Source organism: Punica granatum, chromosome 2 (assembly GCF_007655135.1).
Source record: "Punica granatum isolate Tunisia-2019 chromosome 2, ASM765513v2, whole genome shotgun sequence".
Lineage (NCBI taxonomy): Eukaryota > Viridiplantae > Streptophyta > Magnoliopsida > Myrtales > Lythraceae > Punica > Punica granatum.
In genome coordinates this window covers 28,446,389-28,464,519 of record NC_045128.1, presented here as the reverse complement: position 1 = coordinate 28,464,519, position 18,131 = coordinate 28,446,389, and the positions used below count along the sequence as shown (strand labels likewise).

The 18,131-nt window shown below is 41.1% G+C and overlaps 3 protein-coding genes across 5 annotated transcripts; 2 read left to right on the top strand and 1 right to left on the bottom strand.

Annotated features, from left to right (window-relative positions):
* The first annotated feature begins 251 nt into the window (after window positions 1-251).
* Window positions 252-6,858, top strand: LOC116197739. Of its 3 annotated transcripts, XM_031527971.1 has the most exons (11): window positions 252-714; window positions 2,009-2,243; window positions 2,409-2,489; window positions 2,623-2,792; window positions 3,623-3,762; window positions 4,118-4,295; window positions 4,394-4,453; window positions 4,733-4,985; window positions 5,092-5,204; window positions 5,510-5,753; window positions 6,189-6,858. In XM_031527971.1, the coding sequence occupies exons 1-11, from the start codon at window positions 275-277 to the stop codon at window positions 6,411-6,413; spliced, it is 2,139 nt and encodes a 712-aa protein (XP_031383831.1). In that variant the 5' UTR covers window positions 252-274; the 3' UTR covers window positions 6,414-6,858. The 3 variants fall into 3 exon arrangements, with proteins under 3 accessions (XP_031383831.1, XP_031383829.1, XP_031383830.1); XM_031527969.1 differs by having other exon boundaries at window positions 4,394-4,985; XM_031527970.1 differs by lacking the exon at window positions 6,189-6,858 and adding an exon at window positions 5,908-6,178 and having other exon boundaries at window positions 4,394-4,985.
* A 704-nt stretch (window positions 6,859-7,562) lies between these two features.
* Window positions 7,563-12,113, top strand: LOC116197740 (phytochrome-associated serine/threonine-protein phosphatase). The gene is made up of 10 exons (XM_031527972.1): window positions 7,563-7,882; window positions 8,630-8,776; window positions 8,861-8,928; window positions 9,483-9,540; window positions 9,911-10,021; window positions 10,167-10,217; window positions 10,666-10,809; window positions 10,889-10,984; window positions 11,074-11,145; window positions 11,697-12,113. The coding sequence occupies exons 1-10, from the start codon at window positions 7,802-7,804 to the stop codon at window positions 11,778-11,780; spliced, it is 912 nt and encodes a 303-aa protein (XP_031383832.1). The 5' UTR covers window positions 7,563-7,801; the 3' UTR covers window positions 11,781-12,113.
* A 3,997-nt stretch (window positions 12,114-16,110) lies between these two features.
* Window positions 16,111-17,452, bottom strand: LOC116193855 (ABC transporter A family member 7-like). The gene is made up of 6 exons (XM_031522600.1): window positions 17,343-17,452; window positions 17,164-17,248; window positions 16,943-17,071; window positions 16,762-16,853; window positions 16,560-16,596; window positions 16,111-16,449 (listed from the first exon to the last, which is right to left on the bottom strand). The coding sequence occupies exons 1-6, from the start codon at window positions 17,450-17,452 to the stop codon at window positions 16,111-16,113; spliced, it is 792 nt and encodes a 263-aa protein (XP_031378460.1).
* Window positions 17,453-18,131: the final 679 nt, after the last annotated feature.

Sequence of the window (18,131 nt, the reverse complement as noted above, 5' to 3'; positions counted from 1 at the left end):
TTTTGGAAGCAAAATAATTTGTTGGATATATAACAAGTAAATTCTCTTAATTTTCATCAAACATTGAAAGTCAAAGGGTTCTATTTTTTAGGGAGTTTTTTTTTTCAATTATCTTTTGGTGATTTTTTCACGAAATATACAATGCATATTTTTTGGCTGGAAATTTTTATACGAAATATATATATTATTTGTTTTATTTTTCTCTATTAATAAGTTAAATAACTGTTATACATCCGTACAAGCTAACAGGATTAATTGATTAGATTACCTCGAAATGAAGAAACGAATTTCGCTTGGCGCGGAGAAGACGAATCACAGTGACGTGAGACCGGAGGAACTCTCTTTCGAAGAGAGAGAAGACGAATCAGCGCTGCTCTCCGTCGAAGCTCGCCGAGAGAGGGGAACGATGCCCGAGGTGGCCCCGGACATGGAGGAAGCTAGCACCGACTCCAGCTACAATGGCAATGGCAATGGCAACGGCAAAGGCAAAGGCAAAGGCAAAGGCAACAGCACCGACGGCCCCGGGAACGACAGCAGCGGCGGCAACAAGGTAGGAAATCTGTTCGAGACTTTCATGAGTACGCAACAGTTCCAGAACTCGCTCAAATCGCTCTTCCAGCGCAAGAGGCCGTCCATCGGAGACGAATCCGATTCCCCTAGGCCCCTTCCCTTCCTCTCACAGCTCGCCAACTCGGTCGTCTCTCGCTGCGCCAGGTAACTCCTTCAAGCTGACCTTCTGTTTTTCTTCGTATTCTTACATATTCTCCGCGCGATCACTGAACTCACTTCGCACTGAAATAGTTTGTTATTGGCTGGAGATTGTCACATGCAATGTGGATTTGCATTTGCGCGAAAACTGCCAGGTTCATCGCGACTCTGAAATCTGATTGCTGGTATTTTAACGGCTGGAAATTCCAATCTCTGTGCTCGTATGCAGCACACTAGCTGAGATGAGCTTGGCACAGAAGATCATTTCACTTATGTTGATAGACTTAGTTTCTAAGCTTACTGCAGTGGCGATTTCTGGGTAATGAAAATGGTAGCTTGTGTAGTGAAAGGTTTAGTTTACCAGGACAGTATGATAACCGTGTCGACTGTCAACTCCGGGCTTCTGATAAGATTTTCAAGCCATTAATACTTGTTTCGGAGACTTTTGCAGTCCCATAGTTCCAAAAAATTAACCACTTTTACATATTAAATTAAGTATTTTGAACTCACTCGAAATGCTTCTTTCTCAGCTGGCATGCTGCCAAACTAAGCCGAACTTGGGTGAGGAAAGTTAAGTTGTAAGAATCACGTGTCTCATTTTTTGGCTGATATTGTCCCTATTGTCAGAGAGGTGAACACTGGGCTTTTTCTGCATCTTTTAATGGCTAAAACCACAAGACGCAATAGTGGGCATTTAACATTAACTAGCAATTCAACTGAGGTGGAGCTTGAAATACCTAATGAGTAACCGTCAAAAGTTAGTTATAGTTGACACTTTTCAGCTCTTATTTATTAAGCTTTAATCAGACATGGCTCTTTGCTTATATTCTCCACTCTAATCTAAAGGGGACATCTATCCGTTCATTTTCCGTTAATTAATGTTTCAGGCAAAAGTTATCTGCGAGATAGTTGCTCGCAGAGTAATTATCTATTGCTAGTCTGCCCCTACTAACTGACTCGTATCTAACTTAACTCTTATGATTTAATTAAATACTCCACGGCTTTTCCCGTTCTTCATCTAACATGTAAAATCTGTTCCGTGACCCACAGTTATTGTTTTCAGGCATGGTGCAGTATATAGTTGCTTGAAGAAGCGTTTTCTATTGCCAGCATGCCCCTATGAAGGAGATGTGAAATTCGGATAATTATATTTGAGATGAAAATGGTTTCTCTTGGCACTTCAGTGCAATATTATTAGCATCAAATTCATAGTGCATTGTCTAATTTTCTGTCTTCTCATGTCCTTGCGATTGCTTTCATGTATTCCTATAATATGTTTCCTTTTCGGTCTATGATACAGGAACCTCAAAACGTCTACTGAAGAACTGCAGCAACGTTTTGATTCAGAGCTTCCAGAAAGTGTTAGGACACCTTTGGCATATGCCAGGAATTTCTTGGAGTTTTGCTCACTTGAGACCCTGCATGTGTTAACAAGAAATCCTAATTATTTGGGCGATAAGGAGTTCCGGCAATTAACATTTGATATGATGCTTGCATGGGAGGCCCCTGGGAGTGAAGTAGAGAGTCTAGAAAAAGTATGTGACATCAATCCCATTGTTTTTATCAATTGGTAATACAAGATATACAAAACAAAAATGAATTTGCTACTTCGGAAGAAGTGATCTGTTTTTCTTTGTACAGTAATTCTGAACTCTTTCTCTGTGCTCTTTGGCTTTGTATGAACTTGAACTTGACTGCAGGAAGCTAGTTCTTCTCAGGAAGCAGTGGATGGGGATGGTGGTTCACTCTTCTATTCAAGCTCAACCAATATGGCTGTTCAGGTTCTTTCTGTGGATGGACTGTTACGTCTTTGATTAAATGCAATTCCTAAAATCATAGTTTGTCCAGTATGAGACTTGTGGATGGGTTAATAGAATGGAACTCAGCACTGACACCAATTTCTTTGGCCTTTAGGTGGATGACAAGAAAACTGTTGGACGAGATGCCTTTGCGCAAATTGCACCAGCTTGTGCTGCTATAGCAGATGCGATAACTGTCTACAACCTTTTTGATGTGCTGACAGGCTCTTCAAGCCAGCGGTTGCATTTTATCATGTATGACAAGTATCTCCGAAACCTTGACAGGTATAATTTGCCCTGCAACTATGATAAGTATGTCTATGTATTTACCAGTGTCCAATTTCCGAACCCATATATTCACCCTTGATTTAAAGGGGACAGAGGAGTTATAAACATTGTGTCAACTGTCATCTTAATTTTATTGCATTCATGGAATTTTGATCAACAAATATCTAAAAGTGGGATGCATATGCACTTCTCAGCATGATTATCATCTTCATATGTAAGACACAAAGAGACCCAACCCCACGCAATTTGCAAGCCTACACGGGCTAGCACTCTCCTAGTTGCTTTAGTTTCCGCTTGGCTCAGCCTTGAGGTGCTCTATCATGAACATAATTCTTGCCATCCCAAAATAGAAGAGATCATTGATATCCACTGAACAGATAAATGTCACCAAAATAACAGCATAGTTCATGTGTACCAAAATCACTGTAATACTAGACATGAGGCAAAGATGCTCACTGTAAATATCTTATTCCACTTTTACTACAAATTGGAACAGGAAGATCATTACCTGCTTATTTCAGCAATACCATAGAAGAAGACATTTATTATTTGAGATACATTAATAGATGCGTAGCAGGTCTTAGTCTCTGCATTTTAAATCGCAAACTGTTTTTGCAACATCTACCTCCTGTTTCAGATGTTTGACCAAATTTAGCTATTACCAAGATGAAAGTTGAGAATGTAGATTTATATTAGTAACCAAAATCTGTAAATGGTAATAAAGCACTAGTTTGATGTTGCTTTTGCTTTTGGTAGTATAAATTAGCAATCAATGGATGACATGATTTTGCTCCATGTTTCTGTACATAATTTCTTCTGTGCCGAAGAGTTATCAAGGCTGCAAAGAGCGCACTGGGCCCTCCCCTTCCCAACCTTCAGCTTGCTGATGGGGAGATTATTCTCGACGTAGATGGTACTGTTCCCACTCATCCAGTACTGCAGCATATTGGGATTACAGCATGGCCTGGTGAGTTTTCCAATGGCACTTTGTTGGCTTTAGTAATCAATATTGAACCCTAGATTATAATTGGTTCCACATTTATGATTCTCAAGTTATTTAATAGATGCATGCAGCATCAGAATTGTGGAGATCACTCTCAACTCTCAGTTTTTTAGCGTAATCTTTAGGATATGGAAATTTCCTTTTCTCTTCCTTGGAGTATTGGCCATACATCTTATACTAACTATCAGTGCAGGGGTTTTCTGAGTCTTTGTTTTCTCTTCTACTCCTGAATCGACTCGTGAACATTTTTACAGCTTACAAGAGTAGATTGTTCAGTACTCCATGGATTTCTATGTTAATAAGGTTTTCTCTTCTGTAGGACGCTTGACTTTGACGACTAAGGCTCTGTACTTCGAATCGTTGGGAGTTGGTGTTTATGACAAAGCTGTCAGATATGATCTGGCAACTGACATGAAGCAGGTTATAAAGCCTGAATTAACTGGACCATTGGGTGCTCGTATATTTGACAAAGCTGTGATGTACAAATCTGTATCTGTGTAAGTTTTGGCGATGCAAGTATCATTCTGTCTAACATATTTGTGGCGACTTTTTGATGTTACAGCAACCCTCACTTTGTAATTAATATGATTTGCAGGACGGAACCTGTTTACATGGAGTTTCCAGAATTCAAAGGGAATTCCCGCAGGGATTATTGGTTAGATATCTGTCTTGAGATACTACGTGCACATAAATTTGCTAGAAAATATAATTTCAAGGAGATCCAGCAAGCCGAAATTATTGCACGTGCTATATTAGGCATATTCAGATGTCGAGCAATTAGAGAGGGGTTCAACATCTTCTCATCACAGTACAAAACCTTACTTGCCTTTAACTTGGTTGAGAGTCTTCCAGGGGGAGACATAATCTTGGAAACTCTGTATAGTCGCCTGTTGCTTATAGATGGTGGTACTCTTGTTAACGATGGTACTGGCAGTCCATATACAAAACAGATGAAGAAACTGCCCCCTGTGGCACTGATCACACTGAGGCGACTTGGATTTACCTTACTAAAGCAGGTAGATCTTGGTGACGAAGCAGTGGCTGTGGATGTTTGTGTTGGTGATACAAATCCATTTGATAAAGCCGTGAAGAAGTCAATACTGGATACTGGAAGAGTTGAAGCTGCTCAGGCTTCTATAGACCAAGTAAAAGTGGAGGGGATTGACACAAATATGGCAGTGATGAAGGTTGATTTGATACTCCTCTATTAAATTCCACTTTGCTTGCGGTCAAGATTTTTCTCAATTACTTGCTTTATTTTTTAAGATAAGTTTTTCTCCTTTACCTCCTCAGGAACTGTTGTTCCCAGTCCTACAGTTAGCTCACCATCTTCAAGTCTCGGCTTCATGGGAACATCCTTTCAAGTCAACTGTATTTCTTGCATTAGTCTGCTTAATGATTTATAGGTACACTTTTGCAAGAGTTATTGTGCTGTCGCATTTATGCCTCTTGCATTTGTTCTTCATTTCGCAAAAGCCATGAAAATGCATCCCAACTTCCTCTATGCTACTTGATGTACGTATCTTCGTGGCCCTGAATATTTACCCTGGAAACAACCTTTTCAGCCAGGGCACATGCATCTACATTGTATTAACTGATTTTCGCTTGCACGGGTCCAAGTTACCGAGAATTTGGTCTATCTCACTCGCACAGGAATTCTTTTTAGCAGCTAAGGTAGTAGGCTTTACAATAAAATGTTTGTTTGGCGCAGGGGATGGATTCGATATGTAGTCCCATCAATTTTTGTTTTCTTTGCGGTTACCATGCTTTGGAGAAGGCACTTCTACAAGGGGAAATCTGTAGAAGCATACAAAATAATAGCTCCTCCAAACCGTAATCCAGTTGAGCAGCTGCTGACACTACAAGATGCAATTGGCCAGGTTGAATCACTCATTCAGGCTGGGAATATAATTCTGTTAAAGATTAGAGCTCTCTTATTTGCTGTACTTCCTCAGGTATGCTCTAAGATTAAACCTTTCTCATTTTGCTTGGCCTTGAATGTAGTCTGCTCATTTTATTTAAAGATAACTGCAAATTTTCTTTTGTTCATCTTAAGTGAAACTTTTTCTCATATTGATAAAATCGGTTCTTTTCTTTGCAACGGTTTAGGGACAACAGTTCGGTTTCTAACTTTATGTAGAAAATTAAACCAAAGCCAGATTATGGTTCTCAATGGCAAAGAAGTCCTCAAATCAGAATGCAAACCCCGACCAAGCCTAAAAAAAGCTATCCGGAAAACTGAAGTGGAGAAGATCGAAAAGATATTGACTCTAGTAGTGCTGCTCTCTAAAATTGATTAGTAATGCGAACTACCCTTTGAGTCTTTACTGCATAACTATATGGAGATAACTTTCTCTCTGCTCTCATTTGCATATTCTTCCATATTTCAGGCTACGGAGAGAGTCGCTCTACTTCTGGTCCTAGGGGCCGCAGTTTTTGCATTTGTGCCCCTGAGGTGCATACTTGTTTTCGCATTCCTCGAAGCTTTCACGCGGGAAATGCCCTTAAGGAGAGAGAGCAGTGAGCGGACCCTCAGGCGGTTGAGAGAATGGTGGTTCAGGATACCGGCAGCTCCAGTTCAGCTGGTCAGAGCCGAGGACAAGAAAAACAAATGATAGTCATTGAACTGACCAGAACTGAGAGATGAGAAAAAAATGAAAGCTGTTAAGCTGATCAGAACCGATGACAAGAAAAACAAATGGAATCCATCCGACTGACTAACTGTGCCCTTCTGTATTAAGTCACAGCTGAAAAATATCAGGTTGTAAGAGCCATTGTCAGTTTAGACTTTACCTTCCTGCTGCTCGATTTTTTCATACAGAGCACAGGCTTTGTGCAGAGGATTAGAAAGATCGCAATGCTATGAAGAGTGGTGATCGGGTCTTCTTTAACAGTTGGGACTCCTCACGGGGAAAACCGGTCTAGATATAACTTTATAGCTAGAATTTTACGTCATACTCAGTTTTGATTGGTTCAGTCTCGGTTTAGGAGTGGCTTGATTATGGCTTTCGAGGAAGCTGTTACTTGCCATTTGAAAATATGCAGATATACGAACTTCAAGAGTTTGGCGTTCTTAAGAACTGCTCGGGTGGCCTTTCTTTTGCGTGAAGTAACCACCATGTGGTTATATCGATCATATTATCATGGAATTGCATTCCCTTCCTTTTCGGGGTCCTGGACGAGCCAACTTGCTATATTGCCAGTTGCTCGGCCGTGAATGCGAGTTGTTCTCATTAGAATAGGTACTGACTGCTAGTGCTAATGGCTTAAAAAACCCTTAATTGGGCCATTGGCCTAATCTGAATTGAGCTACAAAAGGATGAAATACGGTGTCCAACGGGCCAAGCGATGAGTCGGCCTGGTTGTTAATGACTGGGACTGTGTCGGGATCACTGGGCCTAGCCTTGGCCATCTAATCAGGTTTGGTTGGGGCTCGTCGATAGTATGAGTCATATCATATTGAGATCGAGCTTAGGTGTAGCTAAGCACGGGCCAAGTCACAGTCAATTTAACCACGGGTTGACCAAACCTGCCCAACCCATCAGGGCGGGTGCCGATTCCAGTTGAGCTAGGCCGAAACAGAAAATGGTTAAGACTTAGGACACAGGAAGGGCACATGAGTCAATTTCGTCCGCTTAGGGCATGTCGGAAAAAAACTGCGTAATTTCTGGATTAAAAGATAATTTCTAATTAATTTTGGGGGAGGGACCATTTTCTAATTTTCAGTATATGGACTTTCCCATCAACAGGCAAAAATGAAGAAAAAGAAAAGAGAAAAGAAAATGAATTAATTAGATCTGCCCTGCGCCATACCATTGAGTTTGTTGTTCCGCCTCTGCCCTCCTCCTCCGTCGTCGTCGTCTCCTTCCTCTCCGCCATTGCCCGCAGAGAGGAAGAGCTTTGAAAATCCCTGCTACGATTCCCTTTTGCCTCTTCTTCTCCTCTCTGCCGCCATTGCCCTTCTTCAGAGCTCACAGAGAGAGGGAGAGTGGGAGGAAGAGAGATGGATTTGGATGCGTGGATATCGAAAGTGAAAGAAGGGCAGCATCTCCTCGAAGACGAGCTTCAGCTCCTCTGCGAATACGTACGTCCCCCTCTTTTCCCTCCCTCTGCACCATCAATTCGGGCTTTGCCTCGCCCTCTGCTCGATTGAGCTCGTTTAGGGCTTAGTTGGGGCTTTGATTTGCAGTCCCAGTGAATTTCACGCTCGGGCGGTGGTCGCGAGATGTGGAACCTGAGATTCGTGGAGCATCTGCTCATCGATTCTGTCGCCATTGCGTCTTGTTCTATTCTTGACTGGTGTTGTTTAGTGGTTGGTGAGGGTCGGGGAGTTGCTTGCAATCTCGTGCTCGGATTAGTTTGTGAAAACTATAAGGCATTTGCGGGATCGTTTCTTTCCGTTTCTCTGCTGAGTGCCAAAGTAGACTTTGCAGAATCGTTGTCTTCTGCAGATAGTTCTCCATGTGAGGCCTAGCATGTTGTTAACCATTGAGCTTGATATCGGCTGAAGTACCCGAGCTGAAATGGAGAGGATTTCTCATATCGAGTTCAAGATCATCTGTTCTAATGATCTCTTGGGTGCTCTCTTGTATTTGAAGGTGGCAATGTTGAGTATAATTTATTATATCACATGGGTTAGATTTTCTCATGGTTTCTGCACTTCGTAAGGAGTAATTGTTCCAATGTCTAGCATGTCTTCTGCTCAATGTTTAAGTTTGTCGAGAAGATTATTGATTTTTATGGGATGATGATATTGTGACATTAATTTGATGCATTATACTGTTCATGTGCATCCTCACTTTTTCACTGATATATATTGTGCCTACCACAGGTTAAAGAGATTCTTATTGAGGAGTCCAATGTGCAACCTGTCAACAGTCCAGTTACTGTCTGTGGGGACATTCATGGCCAGTTTCATGATCTCATGAAACTTTTCCAGACAGGGGGTCATGTACCAGAGACTAATTACATATTTATGGTATGCCTGCATATAAGAAGTACCTTTACAAGTTATGACTGTACTGTAATATCATATCTCAAGTTTACTGCTCAATGCCTGTAGGGTGACTTTGTTGACCGAGGTTACAACAGTCTTGAAGTTTTTACGATTCTATTGCTCCTTAAGGCCAGGTAACCCTCACTTGTACTTATATGTTTTAGAGTTAGAAATTTGCTTTTCAGGGCATCGTGTTTGTTTTCTCCAATATTGTCTTATTATTTTCTATGCTTAGTGAATACGGTGAATGCATATACAGAAAGGTGTGTAGCACCTATATTTATGAGCCAATACTAGGTTAGGGATGTTTGATATCATTTTTCTGACAAAATATGATGAAGCATCAGTTTCAAAGTATATTATCAATTTGTAAGGTTTTGCTAATACTCCAAAATAAAATTATGACAATAAGAATGAATAAATGAATATTTTAATCGCAAATTTCTTAAATGGACATAAGTCAGATAGCCAAATTTGTTCAATTTGATGCCTTTGTTTGTTCATGAGGCAGCATGTACTCTCTTCCCGTTAGGTCCTGCTATTGCACTGTTCTTATTTTGGTGTAACGGCGGATGTATCAGAATCACGTAGCTTTTGTTATTTGTTGAAGATATGAAGTTAGTCCTAAATTTGAACTTACCCCATTAGTGGTTTTTTGTTTTGTTCCTTTTTTTGTTCACGGAAATAGATACCCTGCCAACATTACACTTCTACGTGGAAATCATGAAAGCAGGCAACTTACTCAGGTATGTTTCTCTCTGGTAAATATAGAATCATAATTCATATCCTTTACTTCGCACTTATTCTATGTAAGTCTAATGCCCTAATCTGAGTAACCAGGTGAGTAATTTGGTGAAGGAAAGATGATGCACTGAGTATCAAAGGCAGAATGTAATTGTAATATTATTGTCTCCTGAAAAGTCTTACAAATGAATTTAATGTTACTATTCTACATTGTTTCTTGTACATTCATGTGAATGGACATTTTCTGGTCTTTGTATTATGAATCCTCATATGCTTATCAGATATTGAACTACTTTATAGTGTGGCTTTCCCCTGAATGCATAGCTTAATTGTTATGGGTGTTTTAGTTGTTGACCCTGTCATCTTTTCTAGGTTTATGGGTTTTACGATGAGTGCCAAAGGAAGTACGGGAATGCTAATGCTTGGCGGTACTGTACAGATGTATTCGACTATTTAACACTTTCAGCAATCATTGATGGGACGGTATCTCCCTTTTTCTCTCTCTTCTATCTCCCCTCTCTCTCTCTCTCTCTCTCTGTAACACATGAAACTTTTGTGAAATTTGATTTTCGTGTCACTGCTGGAAATATAATATGTTCTCTGAGCTATGCTGCTGGCTATGCTGCAGGTGCTTTGTGTCCATGGTGGTCTCTCCCCTGATATAAGGACCATTGATCAGGTTTTTCCTTTTCGGCCATATCCTTGATCAAATGACTTCTTTGTAGTCCTGTAAAATAGAGATTGCTTTTGCCAGATTTGGTTGAAATAAATGACGAGAACCTGATGAAGTCTTGTTCTTTTTCACATGAAGGGTGGGTCTTGAGAGATTAAAAAAGATTCAATAGCTCAAGAGACAAAAGTTAGACTGAATGCGTATATATAATTCAATCATTTGTGTATCTGTTTAGTCTGTGGTCCATGTTTCATATATTATATAAAACTGCTTAACTCATGGTCAATTGTATGTTCTCTTTTCATGTCGATTTAATAATTCCACTTGCTGAACATCTTATTAGTAGTAGTTAATTTTATCATCATATTGCAGTCTAAAGAACTAAGTTCTCTTTAACTTTTGAAAGAGTAATTCCATCATCTTCACTATTGTAATTATTCAAATGTTCTGGCAGATACGAGTAATAGAACGGAATTGTGAGATTCCACATGAGGGCCCTTTCTGTGATCTTATGTGGAGTGATCCGGAAGATATCGAAACATGGGCTGTCAGTCCACGTGGTGCAGGATGGCTTTTTGGGTCCAGGGTGACTTCAGAGGTATTCTATGATTCACGAATTGTAAATTTTATTGCTTAATGATTGTCCTGAACCCATATTATTTTAATTCTTTTGGCAGTTCAATCACATCAACAATCTTGATCTGGTTTGTCGAGCTCATCAACTTGTACAAGAAGGCCTCAAATACATGTTTCAAGATAAAGGCCTTGTAACGGTGAGTCTGTGCCTTCGACAACTTACTCTCTGCTGTATAGGAAGCTCTATATAATAGAATTAAAGCTTAAAGTTATTTGAATTTTGCAGGTCTGGTCAGCACCAAATTACTGTTACCGATGCGGGAATGTAGCTTCTATATTGAGCTTCAATGAGAACATGGTGAGTTAATACAAACAGTTGGCATATTCCTTTGGTTGGTTATCTTGGTCATTTTCTTTTTTTGGCTGTGTTTCCTTGGTTAGTTAAACAAGAGTAATGTTGAGCAAAAGGAAAATGTAGCAGATCAGCCCTTTGGAGAAGAAAGGGCAACATAAAATTTGTCAGTACCTTTCTCATATTGGTTGAGTCCCATGGACACCAACATCAGAAAAGTTTGAACCACATATAAAACCATTAAATAAATGGTAGTAGTTTCTGTGAAAGTCTGAAGAGAGAAAAAGCAGAAGAAAAGCAAACTCCTTGGTGACTGGGCAGTAGCTGTCCGCACCCCTGCTGCTGTGAAAGCGTGATCCTGACTGCTCGAACAATGTAGTCACAATCTATGGCCTTGAAACACCACTGATTGCAACTGAGGTGGCCTTCATGGCAACTGCATATTCTGTTTTCTCTCTCATTTTCAATTTGGCAGAGAACTCTGCTGGCTGATATTTGGGATTGTGTTATTTAGCACCTTGGGTACTTTTTCATCGTTTATTCTCATCAATTTACAGGAGAGGGAGGTCAAGTTCTTCACTGAAACTGAAGAGAACAATCAGATGAGAGGTCCAAGAACAGGTGTGCCTTATTTCTTGTGATCAGGTCACTCGTTTCCTGTAATCTCCAGCGTACTGCTTGATTGGTTGTTAGAGAAGCAGCTTCTGTAATGAAGAGATATGCAAATATATGTTGTTCCCCAGTTCATGAGTTCATCTCTGTCTTTAAAAAGCAAACATTCTTCCTCTCTACTAGTCCAGGTTGCTTTGGAATGGTTTAGATTTTCAACTTTGGTATTGTATGAGATTTGGCGTTGTCATTCGTATAGTTTTTTTTTTATTTTCCTTGACATTTCACATGCATTTTGTGTCTCCAATTCTCTTTGTTATCTTGGGATTCATAGTGGCAGCTGTCATTTGTTTCTCGTGATCTCAGTACTTGGCTATTTTTCTTATTACCCGAGAAAATAGTATGCTACAGGAAGGTCTTGAGGTTACTGGGTATGAGATCATTATCGATTAGGGCTTATACTTGTATTTTGATTAGGCCGATGTTTTATATTTGGAGTTAATTTCAGTGATTAGACCGATGTGCTTGAGTGTTGTTTTACATTTGGAGTTAATTTCAGACACCTTAATCCCACTAACAATTCATGACATGATTGGAGATAAGTTACCGAGTGATTCATCTGATCTCTGTGTGTTAATACTCTAATGCACTGAATCTACGGGCTATAGAAGAGCATTATTTTTTGGATAAGCATAGCAGAACACTATTGTATATTATGAAACTCATTTTCGCGATTGGCCCGAGTTTATCCCCCCACATATTCGGTTGTTTCTTGCCCCTGCCAGTCCAAGAGGTTGAGCCACCCGTATACATTGATTGCTATGCTATACATTACGGGCAGCCAGATTGGGTCCTCTTTGACCTGATTAGTCGTCGTATATATATATAGGAGAAAACTATATAGGTATAAGCTAGGTTGAAAACTATATAGGAGAAAACTATATATATATATATATATATATATATAGGTATAAGCTAGGTTGAGCTGGCAACAAGTTAAATTAATCGATGGAGAAGGCACATATGCCTTATAAGATCAGATTATTAGCCAATGCCCTAACTTCAAATCAACTAATGGTTCTGCCATGGCGACAGTAGGCTTTGAACGTACGTATTACAAGACCAGCCAGGAAGTGGAACAACATTCTGCAAATCGTTCTCATCCGGGAGCGAAACCTTAACCATATTCTGCAGACCATTCTGAACGATATTCCCGTCCTCTATTAGATAAACGCTGCTCGGATTCACTGTTCTCACATGTGATTGGTTCGGATCATTATCTTTTAATAGTGCCACCTTGTAGGGCATCCGACTCCACGACGACCCTGGCACTTCGTGCTTCTCCATTTTCCACAGTTCTGCTGTCAATGTGTGGTCAGGGGGATCTCTGTAAGAGACCATAACACATAGTTGGGCATTCATCACTGCAGCTCTAAGACTAACCTCATCGCGCTCGAAAAACTGCTCTTCGCGCGGGGGTGTCTTTCTGATTGTCTCCTTCTCTGCGTCGAAGCAAATTAGGAACTGCATAGGCCGTTCATCCCCCCGGCGGCTGAATTCTGGGTTCCCATTGACAGTAACCCCGGCCTCGTGGCTCTGTAACCTGTACGGGAAATAATCGTGACTGATGGGCTTATGCGTCCATGAATTCTTCCTGGTAGAGAACGCAAAAGCATAGTACCTGTCGTGCTGAGATGACTGGACCTTAGACGAGGGTCCCCAGTGTAACTCCTTCATGATCACAATCTGTTGTGTAGTCGTAGCCAAGCCCCACTGCGAAATAAGAAACCTCTAGGTTCGAGATTGGGGGATCTGGCTCCCCGGCCTTTTGAAGGATCCAGGGTACGGGTTCCAAAGGATGAACTTGAAATGGCGAGTGTGGACCAGCAACAAGCCATTATATGAACCGCAGATCTTAGGGCTGATATGGCTGTCGTCTTCCTTCTTCCGGCCTGCCAGTAACCTTGATGCTTACTACTTCGTGACGTCTTTTGTATTCCTAGGTATCGACGGCAATGATGATGTTATCCCTCTTGGCCTTGGGAAGGTATATTCAGTATTGATTATGCGTCCGAATCTCCATGGGTGTTTTCCCGACTTGATGGCGTGACTGAAGTGAGCTTCGCTGAAACCGAGGATCGTTTCTGATCAGGGGTCGCCACTGCCTGCAGACTGCAGTGAAGCGGGCCAGGGCTCTGGCAGGGAGTCTCACGATGATCTCTTCTTCAATGATTTCCGGAGCAAGAGAAGGCAGGTGCTCTTCTTTCTTCGAGTTAACCATATTTTCTCTGATATTAATATCTTCAGTCCCCAGTGGTTCCACAAATCAACAGCTAGCCAGAGTTATTTTCATATACATATATACATAATGAGGAGACTATGGAATCATATCGAACAAGATATCCTATGTGACCGAGCGAAGTAGGTTTTATCTCTTATTATGTATTTAAATTTGGAAACCGATCTTGGAAAACTAATCTAGTCGGATAATTATATCTTTTTACTCCTAGAAGTCAGTCCCCTAACAGCCACACACCCGAATTCCAGTTGGCGTTTGATTTGTGAAACTTCGAACAATATGGCTGCCTGGTAGGGCTAGCCAAGCCCAAGCCTCCCTAACCCGTTGCCTGGCAATTTCAAATCCTCAATCCTATATCTGGTCAGTTCAGTTGCAGAAGAAAGTATGCAGAAGAGTTTACTATTATCATCCGGCCGACACATCTAATATGCACAGTTTACTATATGTATGCTGATGGTCGAAAAAACTGCATGAGGAGACCTGACATGATCAAGATACCTTAACGTAAGGTCTAAAATTTTTGGAAGACAGGATAAGGTTTATACTCTTTTGTTATTTTGACAATTAATCAGTTTTCTCCAATGGACACAACGATGCACAAACCGCTTCTTCCCGGATTGCGATTCTTGCCTGCTTGATCCAGGCGATACGTGACTCCCCCATCCTCTGCTTGGAAAACCTGAAGGACTGACGATTGATGCTGCTACCCATTGAGTTTGGAGCTTTGACAACGTACCCCTTATTCCTGGACTTTGTCGCGTCTCATCGCCTTGACAACGTACCGCTTAGTCCAGGACTTTGTCACGTCTCATCACCCTCTACATGTTATATCATGAACCACACCTAGCCCAGGAAGCAATGAAAGGAGGCTGTTTGATTACTGAACCCGAAAAGACCACGCCCAAGGCAGTGCCCGCAAGGAGGGGCATCTCTCGAACTTCCTTTTTTGCTATGTCAAAGTAAATCAGCATATGGCATTCCCCTAGGCTGCAGGTCCTCGGTAACTCAGTATGCAGATTGCTTTGGTGGTTACCCCTGACTCGTAGCAGCCGTTTATCACATATAGTATATCGCCACAAGAGATGGGCACTTGCGAATTTCGCAGGATAGAAAACAGATAAGCAGAGGATGGTTCTAACCCAGGACGGGGGAATGCATATGCATCCTTCACAATCACGATCGCCTCATAATCATTGCTCGTGTGGTCATAACAAAGCCCGGAAGTGGAGGGTAGTATAATGTAGATAGCGATGCTTGGAGACATGTAATAGTATAGTTTCCTTGAGGATTTGAGTTTGCCCTACCTTTTGAAGCATCCTATGTGCGTGTTCCAGAGGATGAACCCGTGCTGGTGAGTATAAATAAGCAACGGATGGTTACACAGACCGCATCATATCTGGTACTTACTGCTGGAGGTCTCTATAGGCTTGCCCGTGTTGAGACTGTACCACTCTTAGGAAGGTCCCAAGTGGGTCCAACTATTTTGCCATGCTTCCATAGGTATTTCCCGGACTGACTCAATGGCATGCTAGACATGCTCTTTCCTGAAGTTGAAATTGGTCATGAAGCAGAGAATGCCATAGCCTGTGGACTGAGGCAAATCGCGTCAATGACCCGACAAGGCAAGCCTCCTGAATTTTTTTAATTTTTTGCTGGGATCTCCTATGAATAAAGCTGTGGCTCTTCCTTACTAAACTTGCCCATTTTTCCCTTCAGAATGTTTGATTCCTTCTGTTCTGTCTCGAACTATCTGTCTATTAACCTTTATCTATTGCAGTGCTTTTTCTTTCCAATATCGGAGTTGGTGCTGTCCGACGATAACCTTGTTATGAGAAACAATACATTTCCCATTAATTTTGTTATTATTTAATAAGTCATCCGGGTGGTTCTGCTGTTGCTCTCGCACCAGAGTGACATACATTTTGATGATTCCATGGAGATTGAAACCGATGAAGGGCAGAAGTTCTACTTATGGGTCCAATGAATTCAAGACAAAATATTCCTGTTCACTTTCACTATTTAAATTTGAATTCTCTTATATACACTGTGAGAGTAGAATTAGTTTAAGACAAATCCCTGCATACAGTCCGACCAACAATGGCATTATCTAAGAGTTGAAGGCTTGAGCCCCTTGCGTGACTATTAATGAAGACGTCCTCCATGGTCGTATCCGTCAAGCCCCAAGCAGTAACCTGGTACCTTCTCTTGGCATCCTCAACTGCTTGAAACGCATCCGATATTTCTACCTCGTTCTTCGGGATATTGAACTTCTGGGTCCCCGACATGCTGTAGATCATCTTAGCATTGGGGGATAGACCCATCACCAAGTTCTCCACCTTTTCATCGAGAGCTGAGGATGTCGTCATGGTGAATATGTTAGTTCCCCCGTACCGCGCCTTCAACTGTCACACATCAATACAGAAAGATGGTCCTTGGTTTAGGGTGACCTTTAGGTCCTTTACCTTTTGAGTTTCCTATGCACTGCAAACTCCCGTCGACAAATATTCCCAACCAGTCGCACAGTGCCTTCGCCTCTTCCATAGAATGTGCTGGAGGAAAACACAAAATGAATTTCATATCAGGAAAAATCTGCTAACCAGTATGATTCAATGTTCCCATTCAAGAAGTCATCAGTTTCCTCATTCTCCATTTTTCAGAACTAAATTTTATATGGAAAACAGTAACACCAATAGTGAGAAAAAATCAGAAATTACTGGTGATCTTTCTTTGTGCGCTTCACTGCATTCCACAAGCTGTGTCTGGAAGCAGGATCTAGTCCCGTGCTCGGTTCATCCATGTAGACGACCTACAAAAAATTTTTATTTGTCAGGAACGATTTTATCTGAGTCAAGTGTTCCAAATCTGCATCAAAGTACATTAGATAAGCAGTAATACCTTGGGATCTCCGATGAGTGAGATTGCGACGCTGAGCCTCTGCTTCATACTTCCACTATATCGCCCCGCTTGCTTGTCAGGTACACCTCCATTGAATAGATTCACTTCCTTCAGAGATTCTTCCACAGCCTGAAGAGTAAATAAGTTATAACGGCAAATAGATGCGGCTAGATTGAGGGAAAAGCAACAACTTGAGATAGACAAAGGACAGGAGAACTTACTTGTGTTAAGGCATCACCTTTGAGGTTCTTGAGTCGTCCATAGAAGAGAAGGTGCTCCCTTCCGGTTAGACTGTCCCAGTGTAGGCTGAGCAATAAAACATAGAAAACGAGCATTCTTTTAACTTGTCAAGATGGCCAAAGAAAATGACAGGAGCAGAAGATTAAGAATGATGTCTTACTCGTGTTGTGGGCACACTCCCATACACGTATATATCCGATCCATGTCAGTTCTGATGTCCATCCCTTCAATATAAGCTGCTCCTAATGTCGGTTTCGTGAGGCCGATCATCTGTCAATAGAGAAGAGAAAACGAGGCTCAGACCTCACTAGCATCATTGGAGAAGTAACATTCGTTTTTTCTGTTAACAAACAACAAAAGACAAACTTAAAATACTAATTTTTTTTGTTTTGGCCAAAAATGCCCAAAAAGAAATTCCTTAAATCAAATCTTAAATTCCGCAATGTTGTTTTGATTGTTTACTATTATAGCAGCCCTTTGTAACAATGAAATCGAATTACTAGTTCGCCCAAGAAAGGAGGCATGGCGTAGTGGCAGTGTCCTCGACCTGAAACCAATACGTCTTCGTTCGATTCTCTATGGTAGTCTCCCCCGTGTTCCTACACTTTGCCTCCTTTATTTATTCCCTTCTGAGCATACGAATCTCATTGTAACCAAAAATAAAATAAAAATGAAAGTACGAATTCACCCTTCTGTACCCTCCAGGAGCACTTTGTCATCTAAATCGAGCATGAGGCTGGCACGAGGTTCATTTCGGAATATTTACCTTATGAGAATGCTCATGTTAGTCCACACAAACAGAATGATTTAGTTTCAGTCTGCTGGATCTGAATGAAAAATTTTCAATAGACATATAAGCTCAAACTTTTGTGGAGATATGTCCGACCGCTTATACGTCCATTGGAAATTTTACATAGTATCAAAGCGAGATAGGCATTCATACGCATGT